Source organism: Rhamphochromis sp. 'chilingali' (genome assembly GCF_963969265.1).
Source record: "Rhamphochromis sp. 'chilingali' genome assembly, chromosome: 3".
Taxonomy (NCBI): Eukaryota; Metazoa; Chordata; class Actinopteri; order Cichliformes; family Cichlidae; genus Rhamphochromis; species Rhamphochromis sp. 'chilingali'.
In genome coordinates, this window is record NC_137931.1 from 37,695,154 (window position 1) to 37,716,070 (window position 20,917).

Sequence of the window (20,917 nt, forward strand, 5' to 3'; positions counted from 1 at the left end):
ACCTACAACACCTTATAAAAGCATTGTATCGTTTTATTTTCACAGCCAACAGCAGAAATAGGCCAAAGAATACTGTAATTGAAAACAAACATCTTAAATACATAGAGAAATCCAAAGCTTGAGCACCTAAACAGCCATTCTAATATGGGAGTGCATAAAACCCTCAATGTCACAGCTTCTGCTTCTGAGGACAAAGGAAGCAGATAAAAATAGACCTAAAGTGACGGGCTTAACGTTTACACACACCCACATATCCAACAGGTGCCTTCTGTTTTAGCATCACTCGGGTGATGGTGCGGTGATTGATGAAAAGGCTCTTTCATCTTTAAAAGACTCAACCTGGCTGATCCGTGCGCTTGTATACAGAGGCAGGGTGAGGGAAGTTCACATTCCAGTCAAAGCCCAGTCTAAACACCTGCATGGCAAAGACTGCTGAACAATCACACGTGTTTCCTGCCTGTTAAAAAGCCACTCTGTCAGTTTCAACTTACATTGCTCCAGATTTTTCCAGCGTTTAGTAACATTGCATGAGTTTCTTTAAAGTCATGACGCACAGTTGTGGTCAAGGATCACTTATAGAGTAAAATTCACTGCAGTCTATAATGTTGTGTTGGTAAAAAGTCTTTGAAATATAATTGCAAGCATGCACTTAATTTAAATCTCTTCATATTTTTTACATGTATGACTCACCATCAGTGTTTAAGATCCTTTATCTTTTACTTCCTACTAATGTCTAACAGCCGACAGCGGGCCGGCTATTCATGTGGACTTCAGAAGAATTCCACTTGACTTTTTATCTTTTTTTTTTGCCTGCAAAGATCCAACTTCTCTTATGAATAATACCATTGCATAATATTTAAATGTGTCTTGGTGCCGGTGGTGATCTGAGAGGAAGGGAAAAGCAGGGTGGGATATAAAGTCATTTAAAGGCAGTCTTGAGTTAGGGAATCAGCACGGGTGCCCTGAAAGGCTTCTTGTGAGACAAAGGCCAGCCGACAATGGTTTTACAGCCCTGCGAGCTGTCAATATTTCTCCAGGTTGCCACGGAAAAGAATGTGGTGCGACGTCGTAAATGCATGCTGCAGTAAAGTTAGTCTAACCTGCACAGACGTGTATATTTGATCTTTGGAGGAAATGTTGTAGTTTCAGCTGCAGTACAGGATAACAGATGCGTGTGGATAGACGTTTGGGCAGATGTTGTGGAAGAAATCTTCCAGTTTTGTCTGTTGGCGACGCTCCTGGATGCACTAACTGGAGCGCTATAAGGTGCTGAGAGATAACAGCCATGTTTTAAAGACTCCACATTGGGAGATTGGAAGGGCGACATGTTGCAAGTCACAGGTTAATTTATAACAAAAAATAAAGCAGTTAGAGAAAATGTCACAATGTGGGTAAGCCCAGAATCATGATTAACATCTGATTACTTGCCGTGCCCTACGGAGGTCATGTTAGCCATAAAACGACAGGCACTGTACTGAAATCTGAGTCAACTTACAGGACCTGGAGGAAGTAAAAGACAAAAAAGCAGCCATGAGTAACAACCAGGACGAATGACTTTGTTTACTTTATTGATCTGACAGTTTAATTAGACCAGGCCCAGGACTGGGTTTTGTCGGCCTGGCGACCTGTGGCTATTCAGCCTCATGTCAAACGGTAAATCCACTTTAATTGGCCGGTCAAGTCTTTAGAGGGCGAGTGATAAGCAAGATGGAGGCGGCTGTGTTTGCTCTTTTGTGTTTTGATGGGCTGTGATTGGAGGGGGTTGGGAGGTCAGCGGGCTTTTAAGGTCAGGGGGTGGGTGGCTCCCCCTGCCACCAGTGAATTGGAGAATTTTATTCATTAACTGTCTGTGTGGTAGAGACGCTCACATACACCTCAGGGCAGAGAGACGCGTTATCATGATGCTTGATTTCTGCTCTAAGCAAAACCTTTCACCAACAACAAACCAACGGTTCACTTTCTCTGGAGGAACCGGAGCCTATTCACCTGAAAATATACAAAAGACCAGCAGAGGGATTTTAGCAGACAGCCTGAGGAGCACTTGCACTCATGGAGGGTCCCACCGCAGGAATGCAATGTGTAATAACTAACACGTTTCACTCAATCAAAGCAATGAAAAGCCTTAACCATAATTTTAGCGAAACGCCTCCTTTCATAAACAAACAGAGCCTCCAGCTTCTCCCCCTTTCTCCCCTAATGACACCAGCTATCCAGGCCAATTTAGGGAGCATGTGTGGGGTGCAAGGTCTCAGAAGTGCAAGGGAGCGCTGTGGTTTCCTGGTCACTGGCTTTTTGGGAATGGTTGACTTGACAGAACGGTTCAGCAGAAACCACTTCAATCGCAGGCCAGGCAACCCACCCGGGGCTGAGGTGCTGAGACGCACACGTAAATGGTAAAATGGTAAATGACCTGTATTTATATAGTGGTTAATGAGGCCTCGTGAACGGGAAGCCTTCAGTTCAGTTTGGTGCAAAGACTCAACTTTAAATATAGAACACAAAACCAAACAACGAGTTTGGTCCAGCTTGATCAGCTAAGAACTTTTTTTTAATAATCTGCTCCATAAAAATGCAAAGTCATGGAGATGAATATAAACCGCAAAGGAAGTAGAAAGAAATGACATCAGCTATATGACAGTTGAATGAAAACAACAAGCCTCAGCATCAAGGCTGTCTCGGCCTTCTCTGTGTCTGTCTGGGAAGAGGAGGAAAGGGGGGGATGGTGCAGGAATGAGTGAGCAAAGTCTTTGAAAATCTGCTCTATAATTAGCTGGGCTACTATATCAATGGAAGGTTGTCTGGACCTGCAGAAATATGCATTCTGATAATGAAAGGGAAAAGAGAAGCGGAGAGTCGAAAAGCAGTGATGTATTTCCTCTCTGTGTCTTTCTCCCTCTCTGTTCCACCATTACATAAACTAATCTTAGTTACTTGACAAATAAAAACCGAATCACATTAGAGGACGCTACCGATAAAATTTGATTTCCCTCACTGACAAAACATTTCCTTCCTACGTTATCTGAAGCTCTGTGATGAATTCCACCATTGACAAATATTGACTTTGGATGGACTCGTCAGCGCTGCCTCACTTAGTAAATCAAAGTCGCAGTAATGGCTCAACTGGATCAATTAAATGCATAAGAGAACGCTGTCGGCAGAATAATGTGGGTTATCGGTCTGAGCTGCTTCAGCGGAGTTTAAAGCACCGAGGGGACACGCTACTGCCATCCACAGAACTTCTATTACAGGCTTGCAGAGCTGCACGACAGTCACATAGATGAAGTGGAAGACTGGAGTGAAGTCCACAGACAGGATGGTTCGGAACGTTCGTCATGGGCAGTTTAGGCAGGAGAAAAGCTCCTGTGAAAGTGAGGAACTGCTCTCGTCTTAAATGTTACATAAAATGCAGTGTTTGTGTGTCAGAGAAAGTACTGCGTGACCTGATTTGTTTCATTTCAAACACGTTTGATGACTTCTTTGACAGATACAAATGTAGTAAATGTGTCTTCTGCACACTTTGTCTTATCTTAAAGATAAGGTGTTGGTTCTGGCTGACCGTGGAATTACAAGCCATTTTACTGCATTATTCCAGTAACTACGCCCAGGAAAATGGCACAATTTTAAATGTACACATCGATCGTGGCTCAAGAGTTGGGTGTTCGTCTTGTAATCGGAAGGTTGCCAGTTTGAGCCCCGGCTCGGACAGTCTCGGCCGTTGTGTCCTTGGGCAAGACACTTCACCTACCGCCTACTGGTGATGGCCAGAGGGGCCGATGGTGCGATATGGCAGCCTCGCCTCTGTCAGTCTGTCCAGGGCAGCTGTGGCTACAACTGTAGCTTGCCTTCACCAGTGTATGAATGTGAGAGTGAATGAATAGTGGTATTGTAAAGCGCTTTGAGGGGTCCTGAAAAGTGCTATATAAATGCAATCCATCATTACTATCATTATATCACGCCCCCTTCTATTTTTCATGAATGCCAATATACGTATACATAAAAAAGCCAAAAAAAGGCCAAATCGTTAGATGACAGTTCAGGTTTTTCTGTCAGAGTTTTTAAGTCGTTGGTTGACTCCTGCCAGTCTAAAGTGTCAAGCTCCATGTTTTTTTGTTAATACCAAAGCTAAAACCATTAACTGTTAGCTAATGTATCGTTTTAGGCTACAGTTTCTAGTTTTTACCTAAATAAAAAGATCTTTAAAAGCATCACGGCAGTTGAAAACATAAAATCAAGAACCAGGGAAACGTTACAACCGAATAGTGTATTTCTAGTTCCACTGATGTCCAGTAAAGTGAATGAGGTCAAGTGATATTCGCTGCTTTCGGTGCTGTATGTTGACAAAACTATTGATCATACCTCATAATCTTTGAATTCAGGTGTTTTCAGTCCCATTTCTACACCCAACAGGTGCCTTTACAAACATCTGTAAAAGAATGGGTCATTCTAAAGAGCTCACTGAAGTCAACAGTGCAGTGGTTAGGCCTGATTTAGACTTGTGCAGAGAATCTTTGAATAGAATATGACGTAACCATACGTAAGTGGGAAACAGGCATTTATGCTCATGCTGGTGCAGTACATGTTAATTACTGTATGGTCATGCCCCGGTGTTTTATATGAAGTGCCATCCAACTTGACAAAAATAAAATGCTAGGACTTTTCCCCCTCCTGGGTCTCCATTCTTTGTTGTCGACAGTTTTTCCCAGAGGTAAACATACTCGTCCCTCTAGTTTTTCCACTTCTTTGTACATTCCTTCACGTCCATTCTAACAGTTTAACCAATTTCCCTTTAGGAATTTGTTGACATTTGTGAATCCCTGCATTGATGCTAAGATTGTTATTTCTTATATCGAGACAATGACTCATAAATTCAAACACTGCCAAAAATGCACAGCAGGAATCAATGCCGCTGCTCAGGCCAGTCAAAATAGTTGCAACCCGATGTGTAGTTACATTTCACGGATGCACATCAGGTTAAGTCATTACTAGTGAAACATACGTCAGGTATAACAGTATTCCACCACTGCAACAAGTCAGTTAGTGAAATTTCTTCCCTTCTAGATATTCCAAGATCAACTCTTTAATTGTATAATTGTGACGTGAACCTCACATGAACATCTGTACAAAAACTGTGCACTGGGAGCTTCACTGCATGGGTTTCCATGACTGTGTGCAGAGGTGCACATATGTTTGGTCTGTGCCATAACAGTGCTAAGTGCACAATTAAGAATTAGAGCTATAACGGGTAGATTGCTCTACACAAATCCAATGCATCATTAAATTGTACTCAACAACCACCCCCACGACTGTCACAGCATCCAGGTTTAACAACTTGGCAGAAATCACGCAGTCCCTCCTTTGCTCTTAGCAAAAACAGTTTTCTTGCAAGCAGCTGAAGCTACAAATTAAAACCAGACAGCTTCCAGTAGTAAAAATCTGTCCCTTCCCGACAGACGCTCTATATTCATATGCCAATATCTCTTTATAGAGCTTATGATCCGATGTGAACTAATGCCAGCTCATTGGTATTACTTCTGTTGTTTGAAGCCTTTCGTCAGCATTTTACGGCGTTACTGAAGGTTTATGTTGTAATACTACAACCAGTAACAAGTCTTATCACTTTCAACTGCAGTCACAAGATTATCAGGTAAGACTCTGCACACAGTTTGCACACGAAGGTCTTGCAGTGGATTTAGGGAGTTCAGATCTCGTGCTGGAGTTCTGCTCAGTTTGTCTCTGTGCTGCTCTGAGTCTGCTCTGTTCCTCCTTTATTCTGGATTTATTCTTCTGCAGTCTCTGGCGTGGTTTGTACAAGGAATGTGGTGAACTGCCAGCCATGCGCTCTTGGACCAGAAAAGCCAGAGGGCCACTTGCCGCCACAACTATTACAGCGCTTCATTCGTACTGAGCCAGTGTAACCTAAAACCCAGCAGAGTCCTCTAACATGAGACTACACGGAGGAGCTCTGATGGCAGTTCAGCTCACTGATGGGGTGTCACAGGAGAACTGTTCAAACACAGGACTTATATGACTTGTATGTGTTTGCGTGTGTCCAAGAAAGAATACCAAAAAGAAATGACAGATTTTTACTTTACAGAGGCAATGCACAAGAAATCAATGAGAGTGAGAGCATCAATTTCAGTGTTTAAAGACAGATTTGCTAAAATGTAAAGTACAGTACAGCACCTATACAGCTGGTGTAGCTGATAAAGAATCAAAGCAATCAAAGTAAAAGTGAAAGAGATGCACAGCATTCCCAGCAAAAAAGGACTCGTTTGACCCAAATGTGTCAGCATCTCAGCCTGGATTTAAAAACATGCCTGCATGCAAATATTACCACAGCGAGCTGCAATATTAAAGCAGCAGGCTGCTAACGTGGCACAGCAGAGCAATACCTTACCAACAGGTTAGCATCTGATCCTGCATGATTCACTATTGGCGAATGAATCTACATTGCGTCCTCCACCTCCAGCAGTCGTCCTGTGGTCAAGTCACAGCCACATCATGAAAGCCACCCCACCCCCCCTCGCAGTGCCTACTGAGCTATCTGTGCTCCATTTATACCAATTGTCATTCAGATAGGGCAGGGTACTGCTGTTTATGGCTACCCGTGACACACATTAATATGAAAAGCATAATTAAGAGCAATTAGGCTTTTCTAGGGAAGGGGGTTAGCTAGAAACACAGCATGCAAAATCTGTTGTGGCGTTTCATCCAGTAATATTACTTGCATGTATTACTTGTATGTAACAACAGTAAATGTTTAAAATGGGGATAGAAGCAGCTTGAATTAAGAGAGGATTGCGATCACTTGAAAGGGGTAGCTACCATCACCGTTGCCTTTGACTTACAGCTTCAAGATAACCCATGAACGAGAGACTCCTACTGATCATGTGCGGCTTATTGTGACTGAATCCTACAAAACAAGCCACAAAAAACTACACACATCTGTTGATTAAAAGAAATCTCCGAAGAAATCTTAAAGTTTATATTGAGTTTAAGAGGGGTCAGCAGATATCCATCCTGCACATAAATACCTTAAGGCAAAGTAACCCATTCACAGACCTCAGGAAGCAGGTTCTGCATGGGGAACATGCGAGGACTTGCTGAACGTAAACTAAAAGAGGGGGGGTAAATGCACTGGGGTATATCCAGGCTGCAGAAACTGTTCTGGGGATGGATAATTGTGGGATGTGGACAGAAGAGAGAGGGGTATGCAGGTTCTCTAAGTGCTTACTTGAGAGGGGTGTCATTTTAAACACACACACATACACACACACACACTTATCAAAACACATCACCCCCGAGTCACTCAGGGAAGGGAGATTAAAGGAGCGAGGGGATGGCCACATGCTGTGTTATCAGGCTAATGAATGCTTTCTGGTGGCCAAGCAACGTTTTACATATGAAGAAGGGCAAGTGTGAATAACATGTTTAATCTTAACACGCCAAGAAGTCAGCTCAGGGCAAGAAGTCTTTCTGTTTTTACAAATAACAGCAGCCCACACCGACACTCACCGGAGCTTTTACTTGTCAGAAGGTTACCGTAGTGAGAAGGACGGAGGAAAAAAAGACCTGCTTGCTTCTTTAATTCATTCACGGTTAAAGTGAATTATGTTGGAGCTTGATCACACATGGGTGAAAGTGAAAGGGCCAGAGACAGGGGCATCATAATCCTCAAACTTCCTCATATCGGTATTATGGCAAATAACTTTAGGGATGAGCCTTTTCCTCACATATCACAGCTCCATATCCTCCATGTAATATACACCAAGACTGCCATGATTCTGATGGTCTTGAAAGGGGAGATGACCAAAAATGATCAAACTGAATTTTTCCTGCTCAAAACGAGCCTTTGGGGGATGACTGCACAGGTAAGCAGGACTAGTCTATAGTAGTTAAAGCACACCTGTTGCCTTAGTTACCAGGACTCTTTTAGCTCTTTAAGAAAGAAACATTATGGTAAAATGGGTTAAATTAAGCCCGACAAAATACAGATTAAAAACCTTTTTATTTTCTTTTGGTAGAAGGTCAAAATTCTCTACTTGAATGAAAAACATTCATGCATAAGTTTGAGCTCATTAACAGTGGTATCATTTTTTAAAAATTCAAATCTTCTCTTTCATTGATGCACACATGTTCTCTTTAATCATAGCATATTTAAGTGGTTATATATATATTTATTAGAGGTCACTAAAGAGCCGCATATGGTTATGATCTGTCAGGTTTTAATGTAGTTGTTAAATCTGTGGCTCTTTTATGTCAGCAAAGAAAATGCTGATGGAGAGAGTCATTGCTTGGGTGAGTTATAGCAAATTAATAGCCGGATTTAAGTGGCTCATAGTTTGAGGCTGGGACAGCCAAACTGTCACACACCCATCGGCGTGGGAAGACAGCACAGGTCTCTCTGGAAGATATATAAAAAATAAAGTTATTAAATGACCTTTGAGCCACTTTGTTACAGCTTGGGCTGGTTTTGAGCTACTGTAGCAGCAATAACACAACTTTTATTTAAATCTGCGTCATCTTTTGGAATAAACGTCACTGATGGAAAATAAAAACGGTGCCTCCTCGTGCAGCTGTCTCCCAGAGCCGCGCGCTCGCAGGCAGCTCGGGTATAAGCAGATACTCAGAGCGGGTCGGTACTCACGCACTGCCTCCTGTTTGGGGTCCAGCTCGGAGCAGGTCTGTTGAAGTTGGCCGATCCTGCCCTGGAGCCCCCGGACCCGCTGGTTGGTGGTTGTGAGCTCGTTTTCCAGCTCCTGGAATATGGAGTAGGCATGTTTGGCCAGGTCCGACAGCTGCCGCAAGGTCCGAGATAGAGCCACATTACTGATGGAGACCAGATCCTCGAAAACCAGACCCTCCTCGTTTGGGACTTGATACCTGCACAGTAACTGGGGTTCCACTATTCTTTTGGCAAATGGCATATTGTTGTGGAGCGGGAAATAAATCCAAGAAAAGTCACCCAGGAGTGAGAAGAAAGTTGCTGTGCCCCCTCGGCCCCCGATCCAGTTTGACTGAACTCAGCTGCTGCTGCCGCTGGTGCCCCCCATCCTTTCATTTGTTAGAGAGGACTGTTGTGCTCCTCGCCGCTGCGCCGGGTCATCTGCTGCCCTAATGCTGGTGTGTTTTTCACTGTTACGAAGTAAAAGAGGTGGTTTTTAAAAAGAAGCATGTGGGAAGTCCCGGAGTGGAGTTCCGGGGATGAGTGGATCAGGACTCCGCCTGCTTCAACCCTGTAAACACTCCACAGCAAACGCTTCAGATGCATTGGAGGCATAGCAGAACGAACACTACAGAATATTAAAAGAGCAATTAATTAAAAGGCCATATTTTTAAATTATTCTTATTATTCTTCTAAAGTTGTTCTTTTTTAGAAAAAGCATGGATGTTGGTTTTCTTTGCGTTTTGGGGATGCACAGTGAACAGGAACACTTAACTCCCTGCAGTCTGGTGGATTTCCTGCACCAGTTTATGCTATAGCATGAACCTCATGTCTTTGTTTACGTAAAGAAAAACACAGAAATCAGTGACTGGGTAACATTAACTGGACTGTAATGCAGTGAGGCTCTGGGGCATGATGCATTACTTTCAGGGAATATTATTTGTATAGCCCAGTATCATCTGTAATGGTTCAAAGGTCCTCACAGGCATACAAAATATATTAAAAGCAGGGAAAAGACAAGCAAACAGGCAAACATATATGAAAAATACAAAGTATTACTGAGGAAAATGTGCATCTGCTTTGCATCTAAATCTGATAAAACCTGTGGTTAGTAAAATGTTTTTACAAAAGTGCCACTACTTGCTCAAATTAAATCCATACAGGTTATTTGCAGTTAAAAGTCCTTAACAGATGGCCCATAAGCTGTTAATAAGACAAAAGGAAAATGCAGTCAAATAAAAAAAGAGGAAGGAAAGAGAGAAAACTAAGTTAAGAAGGTTAACGAAGTGTCTTTAAATGTGTTTGGAAAAAACATCGCGCAAACAGTTGCTTGCTTTAAAGGAAGATATATGCTAAACTGGGAGACAAAGAAGGGATTTCATTATTGGGGTAATATATTAAAATGTCAAAGGTCTCACACATGTGCACCTCAGCAGCTACTGAGATTAACTGAAAACAAAAATGTTAGTTATCATTTTCTTAAGATTAGTTAAGAAACTTCTGAATTTCTTTCGAGAATTATTTTGAGACAAAGTCCTGATGTCTGACCTCCTCCTTGTTTTTCTTTCTGGCTTTAGGAACCTGCCTCCACCTGCAAAGCATCAGAGGAGAGAAGGACACACATAAAGGAGAGAAGGAGACACTTCGTGTCATTGTTTTTATTTTGATTTTAGTTTACCATACAATATTCAGCAGCGGTATCTACGGTTAGGGTTTAATAAAAGCTTTGGCAATATTCAAGTTATAAACACATCACATGTATTACGTGTCATAGAGAGGGTGTTTGCTAACTAGATGTTGGGGACATTCAGCGCATTCATGCCAACCATTATGTTTTTTAGCTTTTGAGTTCTTGAGACTGCATTTGAGCTCCAAAGTGGCTGATGTGCAGTCCTCTATGCCATTCAGCTACGTCTCTGACAAGGCAGATGTCTTGGACTGCAGCTTTCTCCTCGCTCTGCTCAGTTCTCCACCTGCTGCATGTCCTGGTTGATGTGGCCCTGCAGCCAGCAGCAGATCTCACCCAACAATTTGTACTGCTGCCAACTGCAGTCCAACACACTGGAGCTGGAATACAATACCAGCCTGATCAGCATGCAGGTAACGAAACAGAAGGTGGGATGGGCTGTGTATCCGAGTGCTAAAAATGATGCATTTGTTTCAATGTTTCACAAGAAGCTCAAACAACACAAACATATTAACACAAAGTAAGTCATGTTGTTTTTTTTTCTTTAGTTCTAGTCTTAAAGTAAATCCAGAGTATTAAAATCTCTTAAATCTAACTTAAGCTTCAGGAAGTCTGTTGAAAAAAAAGAAGACTTGATTTAGTTTATTTGCTATAGGGATATCCAGCACATTTCCTTCATTCACTCTTGCGCAGTAAAACAACAATAATTCAGCTTTCACGTTGTCATACCCCTGTGTAGGTTAATCTTCACTTTTAACTCTGTTTGCAGACCTGACAGCCTTAGCCGAGCTTCATTCACATTTGCTGAATGAGTGTTTAGTTAAATCCCACCAGCTGACGGGGCCAGAATCGACAGCTCCAAAGCCTTTCCTGTGGCCTAGCTAATGTCCACACCAGAAGTGCAACCTTTGCAAAGCCCAGCCGCGGACAAAGGCGGGACGAGAGAAGCTCCGTATGTCGTCATCTTTGAGTAATGGTGCTGGAACAAAAGGCCGAACTTGAACAGACAAAAGCTGGTAATCTTTGTTGTGAGAAGAGTCAGCTTTAACTTGAAGTGAGCAGGGGTGATATGGACACAGTTTACTTACCGTGAACTGAGAAAAACGTGCTCTCCACGTCCACAGATCACAACATTAAAAAGCGCTGACAGGTGGAGTGAGTTATAATATTTTTACAACCTTGGCGTATCTTTTGTGAAGATGTGTTGAACTTCAGCATATAAAAAAGGTGGTGCATACAGCAAGGCCCTGCTCTCTTCCTGATGCATGTTTGGAAATGAGACAGCTTTGAATATTAGATGCATTTCACAGGCACGCTTCCTGTTTTATTTTGGTGTCTTCTGTTGCTCTATTTTTCCCACCTCTGATTTCCTGATTGAATCCTCCTCCTACGTCTTGTTTCTTGTTTCTCAGTCAGACCTCTGTATACATCCAGTCCTATCTCCTCCTCAGCCTTTTGTTATTCTTTATGTTTTCTGTTCCTTTTTGATATTTTTAAAGTATCAGCCATCGGAGCTGTGGTATCTCACTTAGGTCCTCTGTCAAAGCACACTATCTATGTCTTGATATGCCTTTATTTGGCTTTTAGTGTCATTTTTATGTCATTCATTTATATGGAGATAAAAATGGAGGCCCGGTTAATTCTCTGTGTTGTGTCTGAGAACACAAAATATCAATCCATCTGTAAGAATCATTAATACTAATAAGCACGTGCAGAATAATCAGGCAGCTGCTGTTTAAGTGGGAGACGGTTATTATAAGAGCAGGCTTATACTTAGAGGCACATGGCTGACATACAGTTTCCTCATCACGCTCAGTTGTCATCCTGAAATGCAAACCAAACATTTTTAAATAGTATTTATAGTTGAGTGAGAATGACTCTCTGTTAAGCCAACTGACTTAATGAATGCACACAGTCCTCTCCCGTTGTATAAGATGAAATAAACCTATAGTGTGGATGGAGTGACTGTAAGTTGATGCAGCAGGTACCGACATGCAGGATTGTGCCAAATATTGGTTATGGCGCAGAGGAATTACGAGCGTCTTGTTGTCGTCTGGCATCCTGCGTCTGCTTCCCAGACTGAACTTATTTACTCAGGCTCATTCATTTTCTCAGATGCCTCAAAAACTTTCTGCCTTTTTTCCTTGGATTGAGTATCGGTTTCTCTTTTCTATTCCTTAAAAATGCCCTGGGAATTCAATCATGCAAAAGAATTCAGCGAGTATCCGTCTTTTCTTGGTCTCGGTGATAGGCTTAATTTAGTCTTGGAGAAAACTTCACATATTGGAAACAAGTCATAATCAACTACTTACAGGAGAAATTAGAGATGAAATGAGCGACTAAAGCTGGGATCAAACTTGCTTGAGGATTTGCACGTTCCAGAAAATGTGAGGTACTAAATGGGAAACAGCATGGCTGACACGTGACAAGTGCCAAAAACTGCAGTTCTTCTAACGGCCACTTGAGGCAGACTCTGAAGGCAAGCCATTCCCCACAGACTCTGATGTTAGCTGCTGTGAAAATTACACCCTAGTACAAAAATAGTTTGTTTCTCTATAGCTAAATCCTCTTCATAACAACAACATCGAGAGTTTTTCGATATCTTATCCATTTGAATTTTTTAGAGGCTTAAAATGAGGGAGGCGGAGCCACTTTGTCTGACACCTGGGACAGCTGTTAGCTGCAGCCAACAGCTGTCTGCTGGGTGTCTCCTCAGCAAATGCAGTCACTGAGCTGGAGCTGTTGAATGTTTTGCAGACTTAAAAAAAAAAAATCATACTACTCCAAAACCAGAATTTTTAAATATTCAAAGTGAAAGTAACTATATTTACTCAAATACTGTTTAGTAACACTTTGAGATACTTAGAGTATTTACAATCTCAAGTAAATAATATACTTTTTTTTGTATAACAAGTTGAGCAAGTACTTTATAGATTATGTTTAACATGCTAGCACATGATAATAAATAAATAATAATGGAAAACTATACAGTAGATAAGATTTTAGTTGACTTTATTTTTGATATTTATGTTTTCTAATACTTTATGCATTTACTTAACTAAAACTTTCAATTAAATTATTTTCCTTTTAGCAGCTTATTTATAACATTGTATTTACTAGTACTGAGTACCACCTCTCTAGCAATGTCATTTAGCTACTAAACATATGGCTAAATAGGCAGTCTATATTTCTAGCAAACTACCAAAATGTGACACTTCTTGATCATAAGAAGAACTTGATCATAATTCAAAATCATAACAAACAAAGAAAAATACCACATAAAGTATTATTAGTGGGCTCAGTAGTGTAGGTGAATATGTGAGATGAGAAGTTCTGAATGCCATGAACCAAATGCACTCCACTGGAGCCTCTTTCAAAGCTCCAGTGGAGTGCTTTGAAAGAGGACCAGCACACCAGGCCCAGGTGTTGGCTGTGATGCCTCCACTTAGTACCTACAAGAAAAGCTGCCACACAGACAGGAAGGTGGGACAGAGAGGGTCTGCAGATCACCAAAGTTACTCCAAATTACCCTCATGGGGGGATATGCATTTAGTACCTAATGTTATGTCAAATTTGCCAAGAACGTTAATCCCAAAGATCACGACTCCTCCTCCTCTGTGGATCACGAATATAAAGAATAGCCTTAGCTAGTGAAACATTTTGTTTGGACCAACATGCCAATTAGCCAACAGACCAAATGAGTGAGCCAGCATTCTCATCAGCTCCTATAACACATTTGTAACTAATAAAAAACAGATGATGCATGATAATAATAACAATCAGAGGAGCTATTAGAGACGCGAGTGCAGCACATGACTGAGAAAGCGGCCCATCTGTGGGTGGTGTGTCTTTAATGAGAGCCAAGTGTGTCAGAGGATATTTTGGGATGGCAGCAGCAGAAGGTCTGGGAATACAGCCATCAGTAGTGATCTGGGTGACCCTCGGTTGTTGTGTCTGTGTCACAGAAAAGCTCGGCTGCTTTGTGACTGCCAGAAAGTTTCGACTGCTGCCCGTTTGATCTCTCCTGCCCTCATACCCAACATGTGATAACGGTTTCTCAGACATCTGTTTATACATCCAAATTTAGTGGAGCTGTTGAGGCATCTTTATACAGCAAACCAGTGGTAATAAAAGCATTTCAAGCAACAAAAATAGACTTTATTGATTAGTTCCATTGTTGTCTTAAGACCAGAGCTCAGTCGTGCACAGTTTCAGATTCATTTACATTCTCACATAAGTTTAACACAATCATGCAGTTTCAGGCTTGCCATCTCATTATCACAATCATGATCCAACAGTAGTGTGAAAAAAAGCAATAAACACATGACCATGCCTGCTTTTTCAGCCAGTCTTTAAATCTATCATGACTATTAGATGATTATTGTGCTTATTATTTCATTTTTTAGCCGTTAATACTGATTTGGGTTTTGCTTTTTTTTTAGCCTGTAATATTATAAAAGTTGTTATAACAGCAGATTGGCTGTTTAGAAAAAACTCTGAGTTTAAAATAATCTCGCCAATAGCAGATGTAGATTTTTACTAAGGAAAAGGCAATTTACGAAATCGCAATTATTATGAAGAATAACTGTTGACATTGTGAAATCTTTTTTTCATCAAGGCCAACTCTGCATGATAACAAACATAAAGATGTCAGGCAACACTTACATCAAACATGTAGCAACTTCACATGAAAATGCTCATATTACATACAAATCCAGTGTCGACATTCGTCACATGTGCTACGGATACAGTCCTCAAAACACACATTTTTTGTGGACGCTCAAAATGTTTTGTTAAATCAGATTCATTCCACATCCAATGTTTTATTTTTTGCCATCCTTTGAAATGTGCACTTTTATTTTTCCTTCCAGTGCAAACAGCGTAAGAACGAGAAATCAATCTGTAGCACCATCGCTTGTTTTATTGTGTGTGTGTGTGTGTGTGTGTGTGTGTGTGTGTGTGTGTGTGTGTGTGTGTGTGTGTGTGTGTGTGTGTGTGTATATAGATGAAATGTGGTGCGTAGAAAAACATGAAATCTGAGAAGATGGGCTGGACAGAAAATAAGATTTTTCATAATCATGGATAGATGTGCAAACACGTCCTGTAAACCATAAAAGATTTATGAGAGAACCTAACAGTGAATCACAACACAAATAAGTTAGAAAGTCATAAAGAAAACATTGTACATGTGCATATTATACAGTGATTAAAAACACACGGTTTAGTCCTGCAGAGCATCTTTAACAATAATGCAAACAAACACATGGACTCGAGCTGGAGCTGATAATTCAAGAAAAGTAACATCCCTGTCCGTTGAGTCAAAAATGCACTTTGCTTCCATCGTCAGACAACAACCACTTGTGTCTTGGCTTAAACATTTGTGTTTAATAGAGAAACCGATGCGCGCCCCTGTGACAGAACGGGAAGGTGACTCCGATCAGACTTCGGGCTCAGTCATGTCGAAGCCAGAGGCCGTAGGAGCTCCAGCTGGGACTCCAAGGTGACCCTCTCCTTATGAACCACCTGCAGCCAAGCAAAAGAAAACATGACCTCTGATCGCTGCAGTCTGAACAAGAGATGCACCTCAGGCGGTAATGACATTATTTGCTTTGTTTTCTGTGGTGACGACGGCCAAGAACAAGGTTGAAATCTGGCCAACGGCCCCAAAAGATCACACTGTTAATTACTACAAAATATGAAAGTGCTGGAAAAAAATGAACAGCTTGCAAAGATTTGAGATACAAGATGACTTTTACAAATTGTAGAATGAAGCAGGAAATCTTAACTAAAATCAGGATTATTAATGTGCTCCCTGCGGGCAAACGGTAGAATGGTAGCTTCTGGCTTTCGATGCAGTTGATTGCAGTTTTAAACTGAGAAAAATGTGTTTTTCACCCTGAAAGCTTCATGTGGATATGAAGAAAAATATAATGGTGCAAAATTCCAGTGCACATCATATTTTGAGGGCCTGTGAATTAGAAATTATTCATGGTATGAGGTAAAATTTTGCAAGCCTTTATTAAATAGAAGAGAAAAAAAAACTGAGGGCATGAATGGGAAATACAGGATCTTTGACTGAACCCCAGTTCACATTAAGAAACATCAGAGCAGTATTAAAGCAAACATTTTGTGTTAATATCCCAAAAACAGAAACATACAATAACAACCATTCTTTGAACCCAAAGATTTCAAATAATGATTAAAAGTTACACTTTGAAACACAAAACACTGCAGACAGACCGATTACTGACTTTTCCGTTCATCACGGGCACGGTGGAAAATAAAGGCTGTCGCGGCAGCCTGCTTTTATTACTGGATTATTGTGTCAAACTGCGCCCGCTAACAGCTTGTGTCAGACCTCTGTGCAGATTCTCCGGTGTGTTACTCCTGTGAAAACTTTGGGCAGCTTAGTGTTTAAAATAAATCACTGATTATGGAATTATTTTCTTTGATGTATGCGTTTTTCCTGCGTGGCGCCCAATCACATGCCTTCTCCCAGACCTTGTGAACCCCTGCACAAAATATGGAACTGATTATGTGAGTGGAGAGTATGTACAGCATTAATATTTGGAATCTGACCTTGTCACTCCCAACATTAAAGCACAAAGCTCTACACAGCATGGAGGGGGAGAGACGATAATAACTTGCCCCCAGGGAGAGGGTATACTGCAATAAGAGTATAGCAGGAGAGTTAAGTTAACTGCCTGTTTGCTATGTTGTGTGTGTAACACGATTAATCCCCTCAAGTGGCCTCTAATATTCATTACACCCCCAATATGAAGGTGTTGGACAGAACGATGGAAACTCCCTGACTAATCTTAAGACTAAGGGTGTAGCTAAGGAAATATTACAGTTTGCCACCTCAAGTGGAAGAGACTGAGTGAATGTGGAATATTTACAGCATTAATATCTGGAATTTAGGCCCTGACCTTGTCGCTCCCTAAAAGAGAGCACAAAGTTCTGCACAGCAGGAGAAAGAGGAGTGAACACAATAAGTGCCCCCAGGGAGAGCGTACACTGCCATGTGAGTATAGCAGTAGACTCAAGACTCAACAATGTAAAAAGATTAATCCCCCGAAGTGGCCCCTAATGTTCATTACACCCCCAAAAATGTGAACTGAGCATAATAGGATTCTCCCACTCTCAGTGCTGTACTAGCTGTAGGCCCGAAAGCTTAAGATTTACCCTGAAGGTGGCAACAGAGGAAAGGTCACGAGGTCAGTTCTGATGTGAACGTGGAAAATAAACAGAGTTAATATTAGACACTTACTTTTTGGTGTCTCCCCACTCTGCACTAGAATAAAGGTCATAAGGTCACTGATATATCGAGTTGAATGCATTGCACTTATTAGACTGCTAGTGCATGAAAAGCTAATATTTTGGCTTGAGGTTGGTGCTCAAATGGAAAAGATTTCTGTATATGCAGAGCATGAGACCTACATTTAAACTGGAAATTCAGACTAATAGCATTGCTGGTGGATCATGTCTATCCAGGCTAAACTTGAATAGGCCTGCACCTGCCAACGTATCTTCACTGAACATCAACATTCTTAACCGTATCAGATGAAAACTTCATCGGAATTAACAGATTTGTTGGAATATTTATGCACTTCCTTCTCTGGGATAAATCAAAACCCCGGTTGGATTTTGTGTTGCATGCAAGTGCTGCTCAGTTGGACAAATTTCCAGAGTTAAGAAGCTGTTCCTCTAACTTTATTATGCTCACGTGCCTATTATCGTTTTGTTTTATGTCATTTAAAAACGAAAATGACTCATGTTTTTTATGTATATGTCCCACTATAGTATAAATTACAGTCTTGAAAAAGAACGTTTTCACATGACTCTCTGCATTTCTGTGAAAAACTAAATGCATGCCATGATTAGGCAGCTTGTAAAAACACCTTTATCAGGAATAACTTGACGTAATCTCTGTATGACTTTATCAGTGTCTTACATCACTGTGGAAGAATTTTGGCAAACTCATCTTTACAGCTTTGCTTCATTTCATTCAGGTTTGCAGGCACTTGTTTATGCACGACGTTTCAGGCAGGTTGAGGTCTGGGCCATTGCAACTGCATGATTCTTCTCTTTTTCAGCCATTCTGTTGCAGTTTTGCTGCAGTGCATGTGCTCAATGTTCTTTTACATGATCCAGTTTTAGCCAAACTTTAGCTGTGGGGGACACAGCCATTTATTTCTAGAATATTTTGGTATACAGAGGAATTCATGGTTGTCTCAATGACTGCAAAGTGCTCAGGTCCTGCGGCTGCAAAACAAACCCAAATCAGCACGCATCCCCCACCATGCTCGACAGGTGGTATGAGGTGTTTATGCTGATGTGCTGTCTTTGCTTTTCTCTAAACGTAGTGCTGTGTGTTATGGTCTGACATGTCCATTCTGTCCGTCTAAAGGACGTTGTTCATGAAGTTTTGTGGTTTGCTCAGATGCACCTTTGCAAACCTAAGCTGTGCTGCCATGTTTTGCAGTTTCTCTGAGAATTGCTTAGTCTGAGCTTGTGGTGAATTTACTCAGATGTCGACTGCGGCATTGTGGTAAAACACCCAAATTCTCCAGACCATCAAATTGTTAAAATGTCTGCGTTTACAGAGCTGTTCACACTTGATTAGTGATGATTATTTAATCAAGAGTATCTGATTAGCAGCACCTGGCTACTACTTACCCTCATGGAAAGATGTACTCAGTATTTCACAGGACTGCACAGAGTCCTGTAAAAATATATTTTATGTCCATATATATGCCTGGTGGTCATGGTTTCCAGTCATTTTTATACATAAGGACTTCAGTCATCTCTATCAACTGATAATGGTCTAATGGTTCTCACCTAATATTACAAAGTAAATGTAGGAAGATTTTCAATTAAAAGTTTCCTATGATATTTTATTTTCATCAGCCATGTTTCTCAGCAAGACTCATAACCAAATTTGCTGACTTTTCAAAAAAGTGTTTTTAATCAGTGATTCTGACAACATATTAATCCACCCTTCATTTATGGATATTTTTCTTTAAACTTTCTTGAACTGTCTTTGTAAAAAGTCAAGTCTTCCTTTCCATCCAGCCTTCCTTCTGTCCCCACACATGCACACACCCTGTTGTAGTTGGATGCCTGACCGGCCCAGGCTATATTTTGAAGAAGACAGTTGTGAATGCCAGTGGCTGTTTGGTATTTCAATAAGGCTCAGGTCTATATAAAGACACATATGCCTTTCTCTGCAGAATTCCACAGATACTTTGAGGACGTGGGAGAATTAGAACGAATAAATATCATTCCAGATGACCTTTCACAAAGGGAAAGGAAACATAAATCCTTGAAATCTGAGAACAAAATAGCCTCTTTGCATGATATTTTAAGATGTTACAAAGTAGGTCCTTTGTTGGTAGCATTCTTCTCCTTTATATTCCTTTTCCTCTGTTGTATTAAAGCTATAAAAGCCCTGCATGGTAGCGTGAAGGTTCCGCTCCTGGATCATTTATGAGGAGAATGACAGGCATGCAGCATGTGCTCCAAATGTGAGTGAGAGTGTGTTCCACGGGCAGATCACCAATGCAAACAGCCAAGTCTTTGCCAGCTAAGTCTAGTTCAGCTATGACTGATGGGCAAAGGAGGGCAGACAGTTGAGCTTGAGGCTTTTCACAGAGTTGGATCGGTAGGAGCGTTTTGCTGTCAGCAGCAAAAGAGCAGAACTCAACTTCTGACACACGTTTGAGGGGATTTTGAAACAGAGTTAACTTGAACACTACCACGCTCTTGTGGTTGCAGCTGAAATGCAATGTTTAGTACTTCTGTTGTTTAATTGAACTGTCAGAGTTAAAGGTACACTGTAGTTCTGTGTGTCAAGCGGGCACCCTTTATATGTGTTTTCTAAGCACTGCAGGGCTGGTTTTCCCATTTCCCAGAGTCTTGAAGGAGGTGGAGGGCAGGGAATGTGAGAAAGTTGTAAATGGGCACACACCGCTACAGCAAAACCCAAGTGGTATATACAAAGTGTCATGAGCTCAAAAAATACCACATGAACTAACCTTAAGTTGCTGCTGGAGTTCGCTATTAAGGCGTGTCAGCACAGCATTGGTTTCCCTGTTCTTACGGATAGCCTGCTGGATCTCCCTCTTCTGTCTGGGCAGCAGTCTGAAAGAATTTCATACAGTTTTTATTTGCTATTAAATAGAATTTTAAGGTGAATAAAACAGCATGGCATGGCTATAACAATCTCCAGTTCTTCCAGCTTATCAGAGGTTTGAACTTTGCACGTCAGAAGAATAAGACCAGTTGCAGGGGTCGCTGCAACTAGGAGGCCTCCGCTGTTATTGATGATCACCGTGTATCGCACTGACAGTTTCAATGAGCAGTCTGGTCAATAAGGAGACAGAAGCACACATGGTAGAGTCATTATAGTGAGTTAGAGTGTGCCTTAATGTCTGGTGAATTCCCCTCTTTGGGTGGGTTTTGTGGGTTTTACGATCACTTAAGAGCATGTAGGTACTTTTAAGAAGCTCTTTGACCTGCATTAACTCATTTTTCTGGCCATTTGAGGTAGAGCAACAAGCTGT

General features: G+C 41.3%; 2 protein-coding genes across 4 annotated transcripts in view; both read right to left on the minus strand.

The window, feature by feature from the left end:
* Positions 1-9,133, minus strand: part of nhsa (Nance-Horan syndrome a (congenital cataracts and dental anomalies)) — a 67,286-nt gene extending 58,153 nt beyond the window's left edge. Inside the window, exon 1 of one of the 2 annotated variants that reach the window (XM_080877041.1) lies at positions 8,648-9,133. In XM_080877041.1, coding sequence (XP_080733167.1) covers positions 8,648-8,927 — 280 coding nt within the window. In that variant the 5' untranslated portion in view covers positions 8,928-9,133. Of the gene's footprint in view, positions 1-6,397; positions 8,620-8,647 lie in introns of those variants that run through there. The other variant, XM_080877043.1, reaches the window with a different exon arrangement.
* Positions 9,134-15,290: 6,157 nt separating this feature from the next.
* Positions 15,291-20,917, minus strand: part of reps2 (RALBP1 associated Eps domain containing 2) — a 31,904-nt gene continuing 26,277 nt past the window's right edge. For both annotated transcript variants that reach the window (XM_080877870.1, XM_080877869.1), the window contains 2 exons: positions 20,390-20,495; positions 15,291-15,875 (listed from right to left, as the gene is read on the minus strand). In XM_080877870.1, the coding sequence (XP_080733996.1) occupies positions 15,807-15,875; positions 20,390-20,495 (175 nt within the window). In that variant the 3' untranslated portion in view covers positions 15,291-15,806. The remainder of the gene's footprint in view (positions 15,876-20,389; positions 20,496-20,917) is intronic.